The 15032-nt window shown below is 38.0% G+C and overlaps 1 protein-coding gene across 1 annotated transcript in view; it reads left to right on the top strand.

The window, feature by feature from the left end:
- Positions 1-15032, top strand: part of PRUNE2 (prune homolog 2 with BCH domain) — a 123072-nt gene that overhangs the window by 88778 nt on the left and 19262 nt on the right. The window contains exons 10-11 of the mRNA XM_063295162.1: positions 9995-10071; positions 11160-11360. Of these exons, the coding sequence (XP_063151232.1) occupies positions 9995-10071; positions 11160-11360 (278 nt within the window). The remainder of the gene's footprint in view (positions 1-9994; positions 10072-11159; positions 11361-15032) is intronic.

Here is a 15032-nt window from a genome sequence, read left to right as displayed (position 1 = left end):
TTGAGTTCCTGCTCTGTATTAAGTCAAGGGCTTAGAAAATCTACATAGTTTATCATAAATAAGTTAGTTTGATACAGATGAAGCAGTTTTGCCCTCAACAATTATTTTTCTTTTGCAAATTCCATTAACATTCAACTAATGAAAACTATGTTCAACCCACAGTTCCCTTCTACTGATGCAGCTCCATCTCTTTAAAATTCTTATCTCATAGCCACCATATTTTTAGCTTTTGTAAATCCCAATTTGACCCACTTAGAGTCCATAAAAATGCTGTTGCTAAGATCTCACTGGTTAATTCTTCTTGTCCTCAATTCTGTTATCACTGACTTTATGATCCTTCCTCAATTCAAAAGTAATGTACTTTTTGTCACCTGAGGACTTTTTAATGTCACTATCCTTGACCTAATTATTATATCTTTGGTGACAGCTTACAGTACTCTTATTAGGCTGGATTAATAACCTGTTAAAACTATATTTGTCCAAATCTACATTTGCTTTGGTTCTCTTTGCCCTAAAAGAAGTTTCTGTACTGAGCCCTGTAGTGGAAGATCAGCAATATGGTGCCATGGGCTCTGCCATGGTGCCTCAGATGCTGCTAGTACTTTGAATATTATAGCTTCATAGATGATTCATTGGCATAACTTGCATTTTGCCACAGTACAAGCAACTGCTGGACCATTTCTTCATTGGTATTTTTCTAAATGAATGCTGCCAATATTAAAATTGGTATTGCTCAGTAGCAACCCTTTTGCATCTATAAACTAAAGGAACTCTCATTAAAGAGTTCTATGGTTTTTTTTAATCTGGGCCTTCTTTCAGAAATTCTTGGGCTATACAAATTTCTTAAAAAGATAGTTCTAACTAAACAACAAGGTTTATGCTTAACCTCAAGAAATCAGGGGGTTTTCCTTGGTGGTTTTAGATATTATTTACTTAATTGTGAAATGAAGTAATGAAGCAAGCCAAAAAAATAGAGATGAGATACCAGGGTTATTTAATATAAGAGCAACTTTCTGGAGAGACCTGTATAATTTCCCCATTACTGAATGTATTTCAAAAGTTGGTAACTATTGCATATCCTCCTAGTTGTGGGGTTGTTTTCCTAAAGCCTTTTGAAGGTTGGGAAAGTCTCTAAGGCAGTGTTTCTCAACTTTGGCAACTTTAAGGTAAGTGGACTTCAACTCCCAGAATTCTGGGAGTGGACTTCAGAATTCTGGGAGTTGAAGTCCACTTACCTTAAAGTTGCCAAGGTTGAGAAACACTGCTCTAAGGTAATGTAACTTGGTGGTGTGGGGAAGACAAAGGATAGCACAGACATTTTATTAACATATGGACATATTAACAATTAATTATAATTGTTAATATATACAATATAAACAATTGTTAATATAAACATAATATGTTAATGATATTAACAAATGTATTTTTATGTAATAACCTAAATGGGTTTTAAACCTAGTTCACTTATTTCTACAAATTATCTGTATCCCATCAATACCAGCTTAACTTAGTCCCAAAATGTTTACTACTCATGTCTGCCTGACAGAGAAGTATTCCCAGGCCTTAACTCTGAGCCCTCTCTCAGATCTACTCTTTCACCTGCACTTCCCAAATCCATTTCTTCAGTACCCAATGTAGTAAATTTTCTTTATAAGGAGATAATTGAGGTATGTTTTTAATTTTAAAGTTTTAATCTGTCCCTTAAAAAAATAGTTTTGCTGTCACATTAATTCCTGCTGCTATTTTTGTTGTTAGGGTCTATTTTTTAGATGTCTTTTACTTTTTCTTTGGTTCTTAACTTCTTTGGTACTTAATAGTTTTAGATTTGTATACAACATTGGTCAATGATTCTAATAAACCTGAACTAAGGCTATGCACACTTTGAAAATGGTTTGGAAAAATGTTGGCTCTGGTATGATTGCAATGCTTCCCTGATATTCATTAAAACAACCAATCTTTTTTCAAGCTTCAGTGCTTGCCTGAAAAATAGATGCTGGTGGTTTAAGTAATCCACTCATTAAGGTTAATGTGACTCTTTAAAACCTCATTTTTTTCCCTCAGACCCATGTAAATGCCTGAATAAAGTCAGGTTGCTTTAATGATTAGCCCAGAGGTTCTGAGGTCTAAAGCACTTTGAATAATTTTAGACGTATGCACAGCTATACTTAATTACCTGCACTGATTAAACATTTTAATCAACTAAAATCACCTCCAATTAATCTGTTAGCAAATTATAAATCGTTTGACTTTTTTAAAACACCAATGCTTGTGATAGTTGTAGTTCAGTGCCCCCTGGAGGGCTATAGATTCTCCAAACCTTGTTTAAACCATTTGAAAGGGAAAGGCAAGGAAATAATTCTTCAATAAAAATGCCTAGCAGTGTGAATCCAAATGTTGAAAACAGTGAAGTAAATATATTTTTAAATTTATATCACAACACTGAAAAATTTAATTACAGATGTTGAGAGAGGCATACTGTTTGTGGACACAAACTTGCTATGCTAAAGTAGCAGGAAAAAAGGGAAGCTAGGTGTGACCCTGTATAATTATAAAAGTAGAATGCTATAAAGAGCTATTTATTTAAAAAGGAGGAAATAGCAAAACAACTATCATTAAATGACAACCATTTATCACACCAATGTTAAGATGAGTTCTGCCAGGAAGTTAACAAGAAAGAGGAAGTACAGGATGCAATTTACTTTGATTCAATATAAGAAGCTACAATAGATATTCCTATGGGACTGGGTTAGCAGTAGGAAGGATTTCATGTGCAGAATCAGGTGAGAAAATTTGAAAGCATAAATGTGTATGCAGCTATGTAATTTTTTTAAAGTAAAAATTACTTAATTACCTTGTAACAGATAAATCTAGCAATGCAAACTTCTAGAATGTTGCATTTGGTCAGAGTGCACTCACAGTTGACCTGTAGACTAATTCCATATCTCTAGTAAGATAAGATATATGATGGCCAGTTGACTAACTCTGAAAACTATCTTCCCCTTGAAGTTAAATAGCAAGGAGTTTGCTAGAGGCTTTTTTCCTTTTTAATTTTCATGGAGCATAGCAGCTGGCTGTGGAAAAAGAAATAAAGGAATCTAAATTCCTCCACCAAACATTCTTGAGGTATCATTTTATAGATGCAGGACAATAACCCACACAGATCTCTAGGTGTGATTAGTCATGAGAGAGGGAGAGGTGTTAGGGTTTAATTTTCTTTTGTGAGTGTTCAAAGTAAACAGTTTCCTTCAAAGTTGTTCTAATAGTCATCTTGAATGGGCCTACAATGTTCCATTACAGGTAGTCCTCATTTAGGGACCACAGTTGTGACCGGCAACTTGGTAGTTAAGTGAAGCGGTCGCTAAGTGAAATTGTGACTGTGCTTATGATCTTACTTCAGCTTTCCTTTGCTTTACAGACCTGTGAAGGATGTAAATGTGAGGATTGGTCATAAAGTTACATTTTCATTACTGTTGTAACTGCGAATGATCGCTAAGCAAGGCAGTTGCTAAATGAGGACTATCTGTATTACTCTGTCCTTTTGAAGCTTAATACTTTTCTCTAAGCCTAAAGCTTACTTGTGTTTTATTTGTTACTGGGTGTTCTTTTTAAAATTTAAAGACTTAAAAAAAAAAAATCCATTCAATCGTGTCTGATTCTCGGAGACTGCCTGGACAAGTCCCTGCAGTTTTCTTCAGTTTTCTGAAACTTTTTTTCAGAAGTGGTTTGCCATTGCCTCCTTCCTAGGGCTGAGAGTGTATGACTGGCCCAAAGTCACCCTGCTGGCTTTGTGCCTAAGGCAGGACTAGAACTCCCGGTTTCTAGCCTGATGCCTTAACAACTACACCAAACTGGCTGTCAAAGACTGTTTAGATAGATGTTGTTGTACCAGTGTATGCTTTGGGGCATTGTAATCTGGCAACATACCTAAGCCTCCCCACATTGACTAGCAGATACTGGATTTAAGCTGCCTTTTTTCAATTACAGAAGAGGAAGGCATTTTCCTTCTTTCAGACTTAACTTTCTCATTCAATTAGAAATAGGCTGCATCTTCTTCAGGGCCTGCAGAGTTTATGCCATCTTGGGAACTGGCTGAAGCAAATTCTTTGCAGAACATCCTTGGTTCACCTTACCTTATTAGGATTGAGTCTTTCTTAAGAAGACAAATCAGTCTTAATTTGGCTCACTGTGACTTCTCTTTCCTGGCACTAGCTGCTCTTAGCCCTGACAAAATCATAGTTAGTCTCAAGCAGAGGAATTGGGATCTACCGTAGATCTTCAAACAGCTAGAACCAGAGTTTTCCATTTACATTACAGCTCACATATCACCACTCCTTGTTCCATTCACAGATTCTGTTTAAGTACCCTATACATTTCACACTGAAGACTTTTCTCTTTGACTCAGATTGGCCAGATGCCTATTAGGGTGACAATTGGAAGATGCACTACATTCCTTATGAATGCCATATTTGAATATGCTCAGATACAGTGATTGACTCTGTTTCTCATGCCGTGTGAGCTCCTGCTTGTTCCTGTTGTGACTGTGGTGCCGATATGCAAACTATTAAACGTATTGTGCAAGATTGCCCATGACGTGCGTTCCCTGGCTCCTTCAATCATCTGCACGATGAAATACCAGAAGCGATCCCATAGCTGAATTGGACATCCAGTTATGAGGCTACTACTGTATCCCTTCAGAACTTTTGTATATGATCATGTGGACTGTGTGTATATATTTGCCTTTCTCTTGTCATGTACTCATCATATGCTCTCTCTCTCTCTCTATATATATATATATGTATATATTCATTTATTTATATATATGTAGCGTCTGCTATATACTAAATGGAGGCTACAACTTACAGCACCAATTGTTAGAAATCTTAATTGTTCTTCTGAGCAGGAAGTCACTGCTTTCGTCCTGCAAAATCAAACCTCATCTGTTTCCAAAAGGTTGCCAAATTTCTAACAATACATAGCTGTGGTTTGTGGATTCTACCTGGTGCTTTTTATGCAGTAGCAATTGTTTTGGGCTTTCTTCTACAAGTTTATTGTTTTTTATATTTGGTATCTGATATTCTGTTGTGCCGTTATGTTTTTAAAAGTTGGTCTTGGGCTGTAAATAAATAAACTTTTAAAAATTTGAGTTGTACTTCATAATCTACAGTAGATCATATTATGTTTAGGCCTATTGTAACTACACTGTAATAAGCTGGATAAACACTTGAAGTTGGAATAGATGTTATAGATCTTTTTGCTGCTATCGAGTAGTCATCTGGATTTTTGACGTAAATCTAATTATGTTTATCTTGAAGCTACATTATAGGGAAGCAAGAGAAATGTATCTGAATGCCAAACTGATTGTGATCTGAGATAACAAATTCTTCTGCCAGTAACACTCAGTGGAAAATAAACATGAAAGAAGAAAGGTCTAATGCGTGCAGCCATCTAAACACTGTGTGATGCACTGACCCTTGCTATCAGTGCATTCTTTTCAGGAAGCACATCCATCTCTTGGCTTCACTTGTAGGGTAATGAGCTAAAATATCCTAGAATATTTCTGTAATGGGGCCTGAGTGTAATTGCTGGCCATCAATGGTAGAGCTCTTAATCCTAACAGGAGGCTGGACAGGCTCAGTAGGTAGAGCATTTGCGCAGGTAATGGATAATTTAATGAACTTGTTCCAGCACAGCAATCTATTGAGGTTTGCAATTGTATTCAACTAACAGTCTGGATCTGTTAAGGTAGGAATGACTAAATGTTGATGTGAAGCTCTGCATGTTAGGAATTTGCTTAATTCCTAGTGGCTTTAGCTTCTGAGCTAGGCTGGGATTTCCTTTTTCAAAAAGCCAGATCTGGAGCATGTATAGCATCTGTTCATAAAATGCTCGTATGTAGAAGAAGTAGGACATTCATGTGCAGAGTGAAAAGGTTCTCCACAATACAGACATAAAGCTTCCATGCAGTAGCACTTGTCTTGGGCAGGTAACAGAGCTCTGCTGGCTTCTGGCTTCATGGGTTCATCTGAAGTCTACATTTGCTTGGTTTCTCACCATCTTTGTTGGGCAGGAAAATAGGTACTTGGGGTTAGATAGGCATTGGAAGGGACCTGCATCTTGTGGTTCTATCAAAACTGCTGTCATAATTTGTCATTGTGGAGCTAACTGGTTCACCTGGGCTGCCAAGGCATTGGTAACTTGGTTGACAGTCAGTGGAATTGCCAGAACATCAGTAGCCATCGAGTTAAACCTTGATCTCTTGTTGAAGGCTCTCCTCCCATAGTGATGGAATTAAATACTGGGCAATCAAGCTATCAGGCTCTCCAAAACTCCTGCCATATCACAATTTAGCTAGGCTCATAGGCTGGACTTGAAAGAACTTAACTGAAAACATCTTGGTTAGAGTAGAAGTTCTACTGAAGACAAGAATGTAGGCATATAAAACAGTTGACTGCTCACTGCCATTTAGGGGACTCTGGAAAATGCTTGGCAGAGCTCATTAGGTAGGTTGCCAGTGTTACTTTTCTCTGGAGAAAATCCTCTCTACCACTGATTTAGCAGGGAGGAGGTAAGTAGAAATCTTGAGTAGCTTGACCTGATGGGAAGACATATGCTAAAGTTGAGATTCTTTTCCCAGAATGAGCACTATTGGTTCATTAAAAATTTCAATATTTATTATATAAAACAAAGTTAGAAACTTAGTAAAAAGCCAGAAGAAAAGGGAAAGTCATTAACAGTTTCTTTCTGAAGATGTTGACCCCAGTCACTCCCAGTTCAGGGACTATAGCTACTCCCTCAGCCTAGAATCTCATACAAACACACATGCTAAATAAGTTCACATATCTCATACAGAATATTAATCCATTAAAAATAAGAGAGAATCTATACTGCTTCATTGATCCTAGCTTATGTCCAAATTTACTAGATTCCAGCCTGGTTGTTGCTGGCTGGGGGCTTTTCCTTACCTCCTTTTCAGCCACTTTCGTGGGAAAAACACAAATGGAAAAGACAAAGATAAAATGGAGACTACCCCTCTCTCTTATAAAAAGTCCATTTGAGAGCAAAAACCCTCTTTCCTGATCAGCTCCTCAGTATTTGATTTTCCTGGGCTTCAGACTCATTTCCTGGATGAATAAGTCCCTCAACACTTTCAGCATCTGAACCTTTTGAAATGGAATTTCTCCACATTAACTACAAGACTTGCTCTTTGAGTGAGATGGGCAGTGACGAAATTTGATATATAAATAAATATGAAAGAAGTACGGGTAGTCCTTGCTTAGCGACCACTCATTCAGTGCCATTCAAAATTATGCTGGTTCTGAATGAGAAGACTTACAACCAGTCCTTGAAGTTGTGGCCATTACAGCATCCCTGTGGGCAGATGATTGTGATTTGGGTACTTGGCAACCTATGTAAAATTACAAGAGTCGCAGCATCCCATGGTCACGTGATTGCCATTTGTGACCTTCACTGCTGGCTTCTGACAAGCAAAGTCAGTGGAGAAGCTGGCAGGAAGTCACACATCACTGTCCCGTGACATCATACTTAATGACCCTGCATGATTTGCTTAACAACCACAACCAGAACTGCTGTCGTAAGTCGGAGCAGTCATGCAATTTTTTGCTTTAACACCATACCACTTAGTGACAGAGTTGCTGACCCCAATTACAGTCATTAACTGAGGACTACCTGTACGTTGAAGTGCTTGGTCATATGGAGAAAATGAATGATTGCAAAAAAAAAAAGCATGAAGAAATAGTAAATGGGCTGAGAGAAAGGGAAAGACTGAGAAAGTTGTTTTTGTATAAAGTTGAGATTGTCAAAACGAGGCAGGTGAGATCTTTGAAGAACAAAATGCAGTGTATAAATCTGTGAGGACTATATAGTCATAGTCAAGTGTGGCCCTGGAGTTTTGAGAGCCCAGGCCAGCAAGCATAAGGTGCACTTTAACAGTTTTCTGTTAGGAGCTATGCTTATGTGAAACAATTTCTCCAAAAAGCCTAGCATTTGCATCTACAGTAGTTCTCATGTATCAGGTGCTTTTCTTTTTCTGTGTAACAATTACATATTTCTCTAAAGTACCATGTTACTTGCCTAATTCAGATTCTCTTGTTGCCTTAGCTTTTCTCTTTCTCGCTCCAGGCGGGTGATCATGTCATGGTGCCATCTTGGTCTACAAAAAGAGAAGAGGTTGACATTAGAATTCGTAGGCTAAGGAGCCTTAGAAGAATCTGGGTTTGGGAGCAGTCTTATTTATTTATGTTGATTCTTGTCACTCTGTCCTTGGAAGTGCTTTGTAAAAGTTAAAGCTTTTGATAGTCAGACAAAGGAACATTTGTGTTACAACAGATAGAATTTTTTTTAGTTTGTGGTACTTCAGGTAAATTTTTCACCATTATATTATTTATTTTTAAATACTCCCTGGATTATTCTAAAGCAGCCTTTCTCAACCTTTTGACCCTGGAGGAACCCTTGAAATATTTTTCAGGCCTCAGGAAGCCCCTGCACATTCAGGCTCAAATATAGGCCAGAAGTTACAAAATTATTACATTTGTTTTATGTGTAGGCCTGTATATATGCATTAACAGCATTCTTAAACTAAAAATAAAGAATGAAACTTACCTCTTTAATGGAAGTTTCCAGAATTTGAAATAATTTTTTAAATAAATCGTGATCTCCCAGGGAACCCCTAGTGACCTCTCGTGGAACCCTAGGGCTCCACGGAACTCTGGTTGAGAAACCCTGGTCTAAAGTAATAAAAATAAAGGATTTGAAGCAGGTAGAGAGGTTTTGGAGTTTTCAGTGGGTGGGGGGGGGGGAAGGTGGCTTTGAGAATTAGGCTATTTGAGCCAAGAGAACTTTTTAAAAAACAGTAATTGGGGGAGAGGTGGCTGAGCTTAAAAGGGTTTTTTTATGTCATGCAAAGAGGCACTTCTAAAAACATTTATATTAAAGAATAAATCCACTTGTTTTGATAAAGAAATACCTTGTCCATGTGTTTTAATATCAAGAATTATTGGGGAGGAAGAGCAGGAGAGCAGATGTGCCTTCAACTCCTGCTTGTGGGCTTCTCATAGGCATCTGGTCGGTCACCATCAAACAGAGTGCTGGACTGGATAGGCCTTGGGCAAGACCCAAGCCTGGTCTTATGGTCTTAAGAACAGCTAGTACTAATCTAAAAGTGCTCATTATTCTGTAATGGTTTTTATCACAAAATCCTAGGGGGCATAAATCTCTGGAAACTTTAATTTACTAAGTTTTAAAGCTATCTTATTTACTTACAAAAATTCTAGGGTCTTGCTTCAGCAATAGCTCTCACTTTGGATTCATGTACAGTCAAATAGTGAGTTAAATCTGGATTTTGTGGACTGGATGCCACAGATGAATCTTCATCCAGACAGCAACATGAAATAACTTGTAAGGCCATTATTTAGGGAAGCGGTCTAGGCGGTGCTTGCTGCATCCACTAAAAGATGGGTATGCTTCCTTGCAAGATTCGTGTTTGATAAGGCTGCAGGTGTAGATGGTGTAACTGGAGAGATGTTGACATATGGATGTAGTGTGCATATGGAGAGGATGTGCGTCTTGTTTAACATCTGATCTGCATGGAGACGGCAATGGTTCATTACAACTGGAATAATGCCATTATTATTCCTCTGTACAAAGAGACAACTGGCAGGGCTATTCTCTAAGCTCAGAAAAAATCACATTTCTCATTTGGGGCAGGATTTTCCAGGGCAGGGTTTCTCTCCATTATCTGAAAAATAATAGTTGATTTTGCATGCAAATGGTGATTTTTGGAGACAGCTCAATCTCTTTTGATTATCTCCTCAAAGAGTCTGTATTCTTTAACAAAGCCAGATTCTCTTCAAAATTCTTCAGGATTCTGCATCTGTTTCCTCTCGGGCAGAATGAGAGCAGTTAGAGCTTTACTTAGAATGCTGTAATTCCTCAAATACAGAAAATGTTAACATATGTGTTTATCTTCATGTTTTAGACTAGTACCAGAGGATGTGGGAATGGACATCCTTAATAAGGCCATGCTAGATTCCACTGCAATAGAAATGCGACCTGGTAAGTCTACCTTTTAATTATCTTTTTATTCTGAGGCATTTAATTATTCACTGAGTGAGCTATTTCTGTACTGTGATAATACTATTTATTTGAAGTAAAAAAAAGGGTTAATCTTGATATTTAATTAATTCCATAGTTCCCTTGATCATCATTTGCAGCCCTCCATCCACTTTCTACTGTGCTTAGTTTCATTAGGCTGCAAATGAACTTGCTTCGTATGATAATTAGCTACACTGCACTTTCTTGATTTCAGCCTGTACAGATTTAGCTTCTATTTACCAGCTAAAACAACACAATTAAAATTGCTGCCTAAGGTGTCAGCAGTTAGAAAAGAAGTCTTTGACATATTAGACTATTTCTCAGCCATTGTATTACATCCAAGATCAGGGAAGATATAAATGGCAACTGCCCAGGATTTGAGTGACAGTGTTCCAGGAAAAGACATATTAGTAACATCAGGGATGGGGGATTTTACAACTGTGTATAAAATTTTCATCATTACATTTGCTCTATTAATTAGAGGGAACTGATGCCTTGTCATAATTAACAAAAAATAGGCACAGGCTCCTTTCAGTAGGCTGGCAGCTGCATTTGGTCCTTGAAATTTCATCCATATCTGAATTGCAAATACAGTATCATCTGTATCTGCTATTATTTATTAGGTCCAGGTCTTCATAAGACTGCTTTGTGATAATGAAGGCTGCAATGAAGCAGCCCACTGCATTTCTAAGGGTGAAGTGGCTGTGTTACTTCACTTTGCCTGCTTCTGTTGGTCCTTGCTGTAGCTGGTGGAGGCTTCAAGTCAGATACCAGTCAATGGAGATGAAGTATTGAGAAGCACCTAATTGAAACATATATTGCCTTTTTGTACTAACAAAGAGAATTGCATTCCCTCCATATCATGAAGCTCTTCATCAAGGTGAATCCATGCCACCTCACCTAGTCCTATTTATTGTTTTCTGAAGTCACATTAACAAAACTATTTGATAGGTTGAGTACATTTTTCAAAAGTTAAATTAATTTAAATGCTATTTAGAGTAATAGTTTTAATCTAAAACAGAGATTCTTGTCTCTTCATGCTTATTTAGAACCTCCCAATTCACTAGACCTTAATGGCTCTCATCCCAGAAGGATAAAGCTCACTGCTCCAAATATCAATCTCTCTTTGGACCAAAGTGAAGGATCTGTCCTTTCTGATGATAACCTGGACACTCCAGATGAAATTGATATCAATGTAGATGATCTTGACACACCAGATGAAGCAGATTCTTTAGAATATGCTGGACATGGTAATGAATTAAATTTGGTAAAAGTGAATGTGCAGTGGTCACCTATGTGTGTTTATTGTATTGTTTTTGGTACACTTTGGCATGAAATACAATTCTCTAGGAACTTAGCTGTCAACTCATGAAGATAGATAGGCAGTATAAGATTAAACAGCTCTAAGGAAAAGCAGAACATGCTACTATATATTAAAAAGATTGTGGTCAAATTGTAGAGCCAGTGTTATAGTTGGAAGCTTGTTGGTTATTTGGGTACAATCATTTCGAAAGACTAGATGATTTATCTGGTTAATTGGACACCAGGAAATACTGTAATAGTAAGGAAAATAGTATTTCTAGTTCAGTTATTTATAAAGATCCCAGATGCAAGTATAATCTTTGGATGATACATTTTAGTATGCAGCTATGATACCTATATATTACCTAACCCTAACCCTAAAATTAATATATGTTTTGTTTAGAACTATGGTTTTCTCTCTTTCTGCATCATGCTATACCAGCAGAGAAGTATTTTTTTACCATTTTGTATATAATTTCTTCATAATACTCAGTTCTCCAATGTTTTTTCCACAAATTATATTGTTCCTGCAGACAATCCATATTTACATCTTTGAAGTCAGATATGAGTCTATGTTGATTATTTACTTCATTATGTTAGAAGGATTAAATGGATGAGGGTACGCTTATTCATCAGTAAATATGGGCTTGTATTAATGCTTCATTTTGATTTGATAGCCGTAAGATTGTTGTTATGGTATTACAAAGATTATTACAGTTACCAAAAACTTGGAATTTATTTATTACTATATAATGAATTATGGATTCCTCAGTCCTGTAGAAGAGCAAAAATGATCATAGTTCATTGCTGGAAAGTTAGAGCTATCCTAGATTTATGGTCTTGAATCACAAATATGTGTTTGCTTATTGCTGATGATCCTGCTATCAGTGTAATGGAAGAACCAATGAATATTATTTCATGTGGTAAAAGTTCAATGATTTATTTTTAAAAAGAGGGTGAATATATTTTCTCCTTTTTTGTTCTTTTTTCCTTTTCCTTTCCCCCTTTTTCTTTTCTATCTGTTAAAAGAAGAAAATAAAGCATGTGGACTTATGGATTTTATTGGATTATAGTCTATTTTGTATATTCAGTATCACTAATGTATCTGTGCAGTCAATTATTACCTTTCTTATTATGTAATCAAATGAATTTTGAAGCATGAAAATTATTTAAAATCAAATATCAACTTCATCTTCAGCAAAGGATCGTTACCTTGTCGTGGTGCTGGAGCTTGAGCACCTCAATGATGCCATGAGCTAAACCGTGAAGGGCCACCCAAGACGGGAAGGTCATGACAGAGAGGTCAGACTAAATGCGATCCCTGGGGAAGGTAATGGCAACCCACCTCAGTATTCTTGCCGTGAAAACTAAATGGATCAGTACAACCAGAGATATGTCGGTATACCATCGGAAGATGAGACCCCCAGGTCGGAAGATGGTCAAAATGCTACTGGGGAGGAACAGAGGATGAGCTCAACTAGCCCCAGACGTGATGACGCAGCTAGCTCAAAGCCGAAAGGACGGCTAGCGGCCGACGGTGCTGGTGGTGAACGGCGAATCCGATGTTCTAAGGATCAACACACCATCGGAACCTGGAATGTAAGAACTATGAGCCAGGGCAAATTGGATGTGGTTATTGGTGAGATGTCAAGATTAAAGATAGACATTCTGGGCGTCAGTGAACTGAAATGGACTGGAATGGGCCACTTCACATCAAATGACCACCAGATCTACTACTGCGGACAAGAGGACCACAGAAGAAATGGAGTAGCCTTCATAATTAATAGTAAAGTGGCTAAAGCAGTGCTTGGATACAACCCAAAAAACGACAGAATGATCTCAATTCGAATTCAGGGCAAGCCATCTAACATCACAGTGATCCAAATATACGCCCCAACCACAAATGCTGAAGAAGCTGAAGTAGAGCAGTTCTATGAGGATCTGCAGCACCTACTGGACAACACGCCTAAAAGAGATGTTATTTTCATCACAGGAGACTGGAATGCTAAGGTGGGCAGTCAAATGACACCTCGAATTACAGGTAAGTATGGCCTAGGAGAACAAAATGAAGCAGGACACAGGCTGATAGAATTTTGCCAAGACAATTCACTCTGCATAACAAACACTCTCTTCCAACAACCTAAGAGACGGCTTTATACATGGACTTCACCAGATGGACAACACCGAAATCAGATTGATTACATCCTTTGCAGCCAAAGGTGGCGGACATCTGTACAGTCGGTAAAAACAAGACCTGGAGCTGACTGTAGTTCAGATCACGAACTTCTTCTTGCACAATTTAGGATCAGACTAAAGAGATTAGGGAAGACCCACAGATCAGCTAGATATGAGCTCACTAATATTCCTAAGGAATATGCAGTGAAGGTGAAGAATAGATTTAAGGGACTGGACTTAGTAGATAGGGTCCCGGAAGAACTCTGGACAGAAGTTGGCAGCATTGTTCAGGAGGCGGCAACAAAATACATCCCAAAGAAAGAGAAAACCAAGAAGGCAAAATGGCTGTCTGCTGAGACACTAGAAGTAGCCCAAGAAAGAAGGAAAGCAAAAGGCAACAGAGATAGGGGGAGATATGCCCAATTAAATGCAAAATTCCAGAGGTTAGCCAGAAGAGATAAGGAATTATTTTTAAACAAGCAATGCGCAGAAGTGGAAGAAGACAATAGAATAGGAAGGACAAGAGACCTCTTCCAGAAAATTAGAAACATTGGAGGTAAATTCCAGGCCAAAATGGGTATGATCAAAAACAAAGATGGCAAGGACCTAACAGAAGAAGAAGAGATCAAGAAAAGGTGGCAAGAATATACAGAAGACCTGTATAGGAAGGATAACAATATCGGGGATAGCTTTTATGGTGTGGTCAGTGAGCTAGAGCCAGACATCCTGAAGAGTGAGGTTGAGTGGGCCTTAAGAAGCATTGCTAATAACAAGGCAACAGGAGACGACGGCATCCCAGCTGAACTGTTCAAAATCTTGCAAGATGATGCTGTCAAGGTAATGCATGCTATATGCCAGCAAATTTGGAAAACACAAGAATGGCCATCAGACTGGAAAAAATCAACTTATATCCCCATACCAAAAAAGGGAAACACTAAAGAATGTTCAAACTATCGAACAGTGGCACTCATTTCACATGCCAGTAAGGTAATGCTCAAGATCCTGCAAGGTAGACTTCAGCAGTTCATGGAGCGAGAATTGCCAGATGTACAAGCTGGGTTTAGAAAAGGCAGAGGAACTAGAGACCAAATTGCCAATATCCGCTGGATAATGGAAAAAGCCAGGGAGTTTCAGAAAAACATCTATTTCTGTTTTATTGACTATTCTAAAGCCTTTGACTGTGTGGACCATAACAAATTGTGGCAAGTTCTTAGTGGTATGGGGATACCAAGTCATCTTGTATGCCTCCTGAAGAATCTGTATAACGACCAAGTAGCAACAGTAAGAACAGACCACGGAACAACAGACTGGTTTAAGATTGGGAAAGGAGTACGGCAGGGCTGTATACTCTCACCCTACCTATTCAACTTGTATGCAGAACACATCATGCGACAAGCTGGCCTTGAGGAATCCAAGGCTGGAGTTAAAATCTCTGGAAGAAACAT

The sequence above is a fragment of the Candoia aspera genome, chromosome 2, assembly GCF_035149785.1.
Source record: "Candoia aspera isolate rCanAsp1 chromosome 2, rCanAsp1.hap2, whole genome shotgun sequence".
Classification (NCBI taxonomy): Eukaryota; Metazoa; Chordata; class Lepidosauria; order Squamata; family Boidae; genus Candoia; species Candoia aspera.
This window is presented reverse-complemented; position numbering and strand designations above follow the sequence as displayed.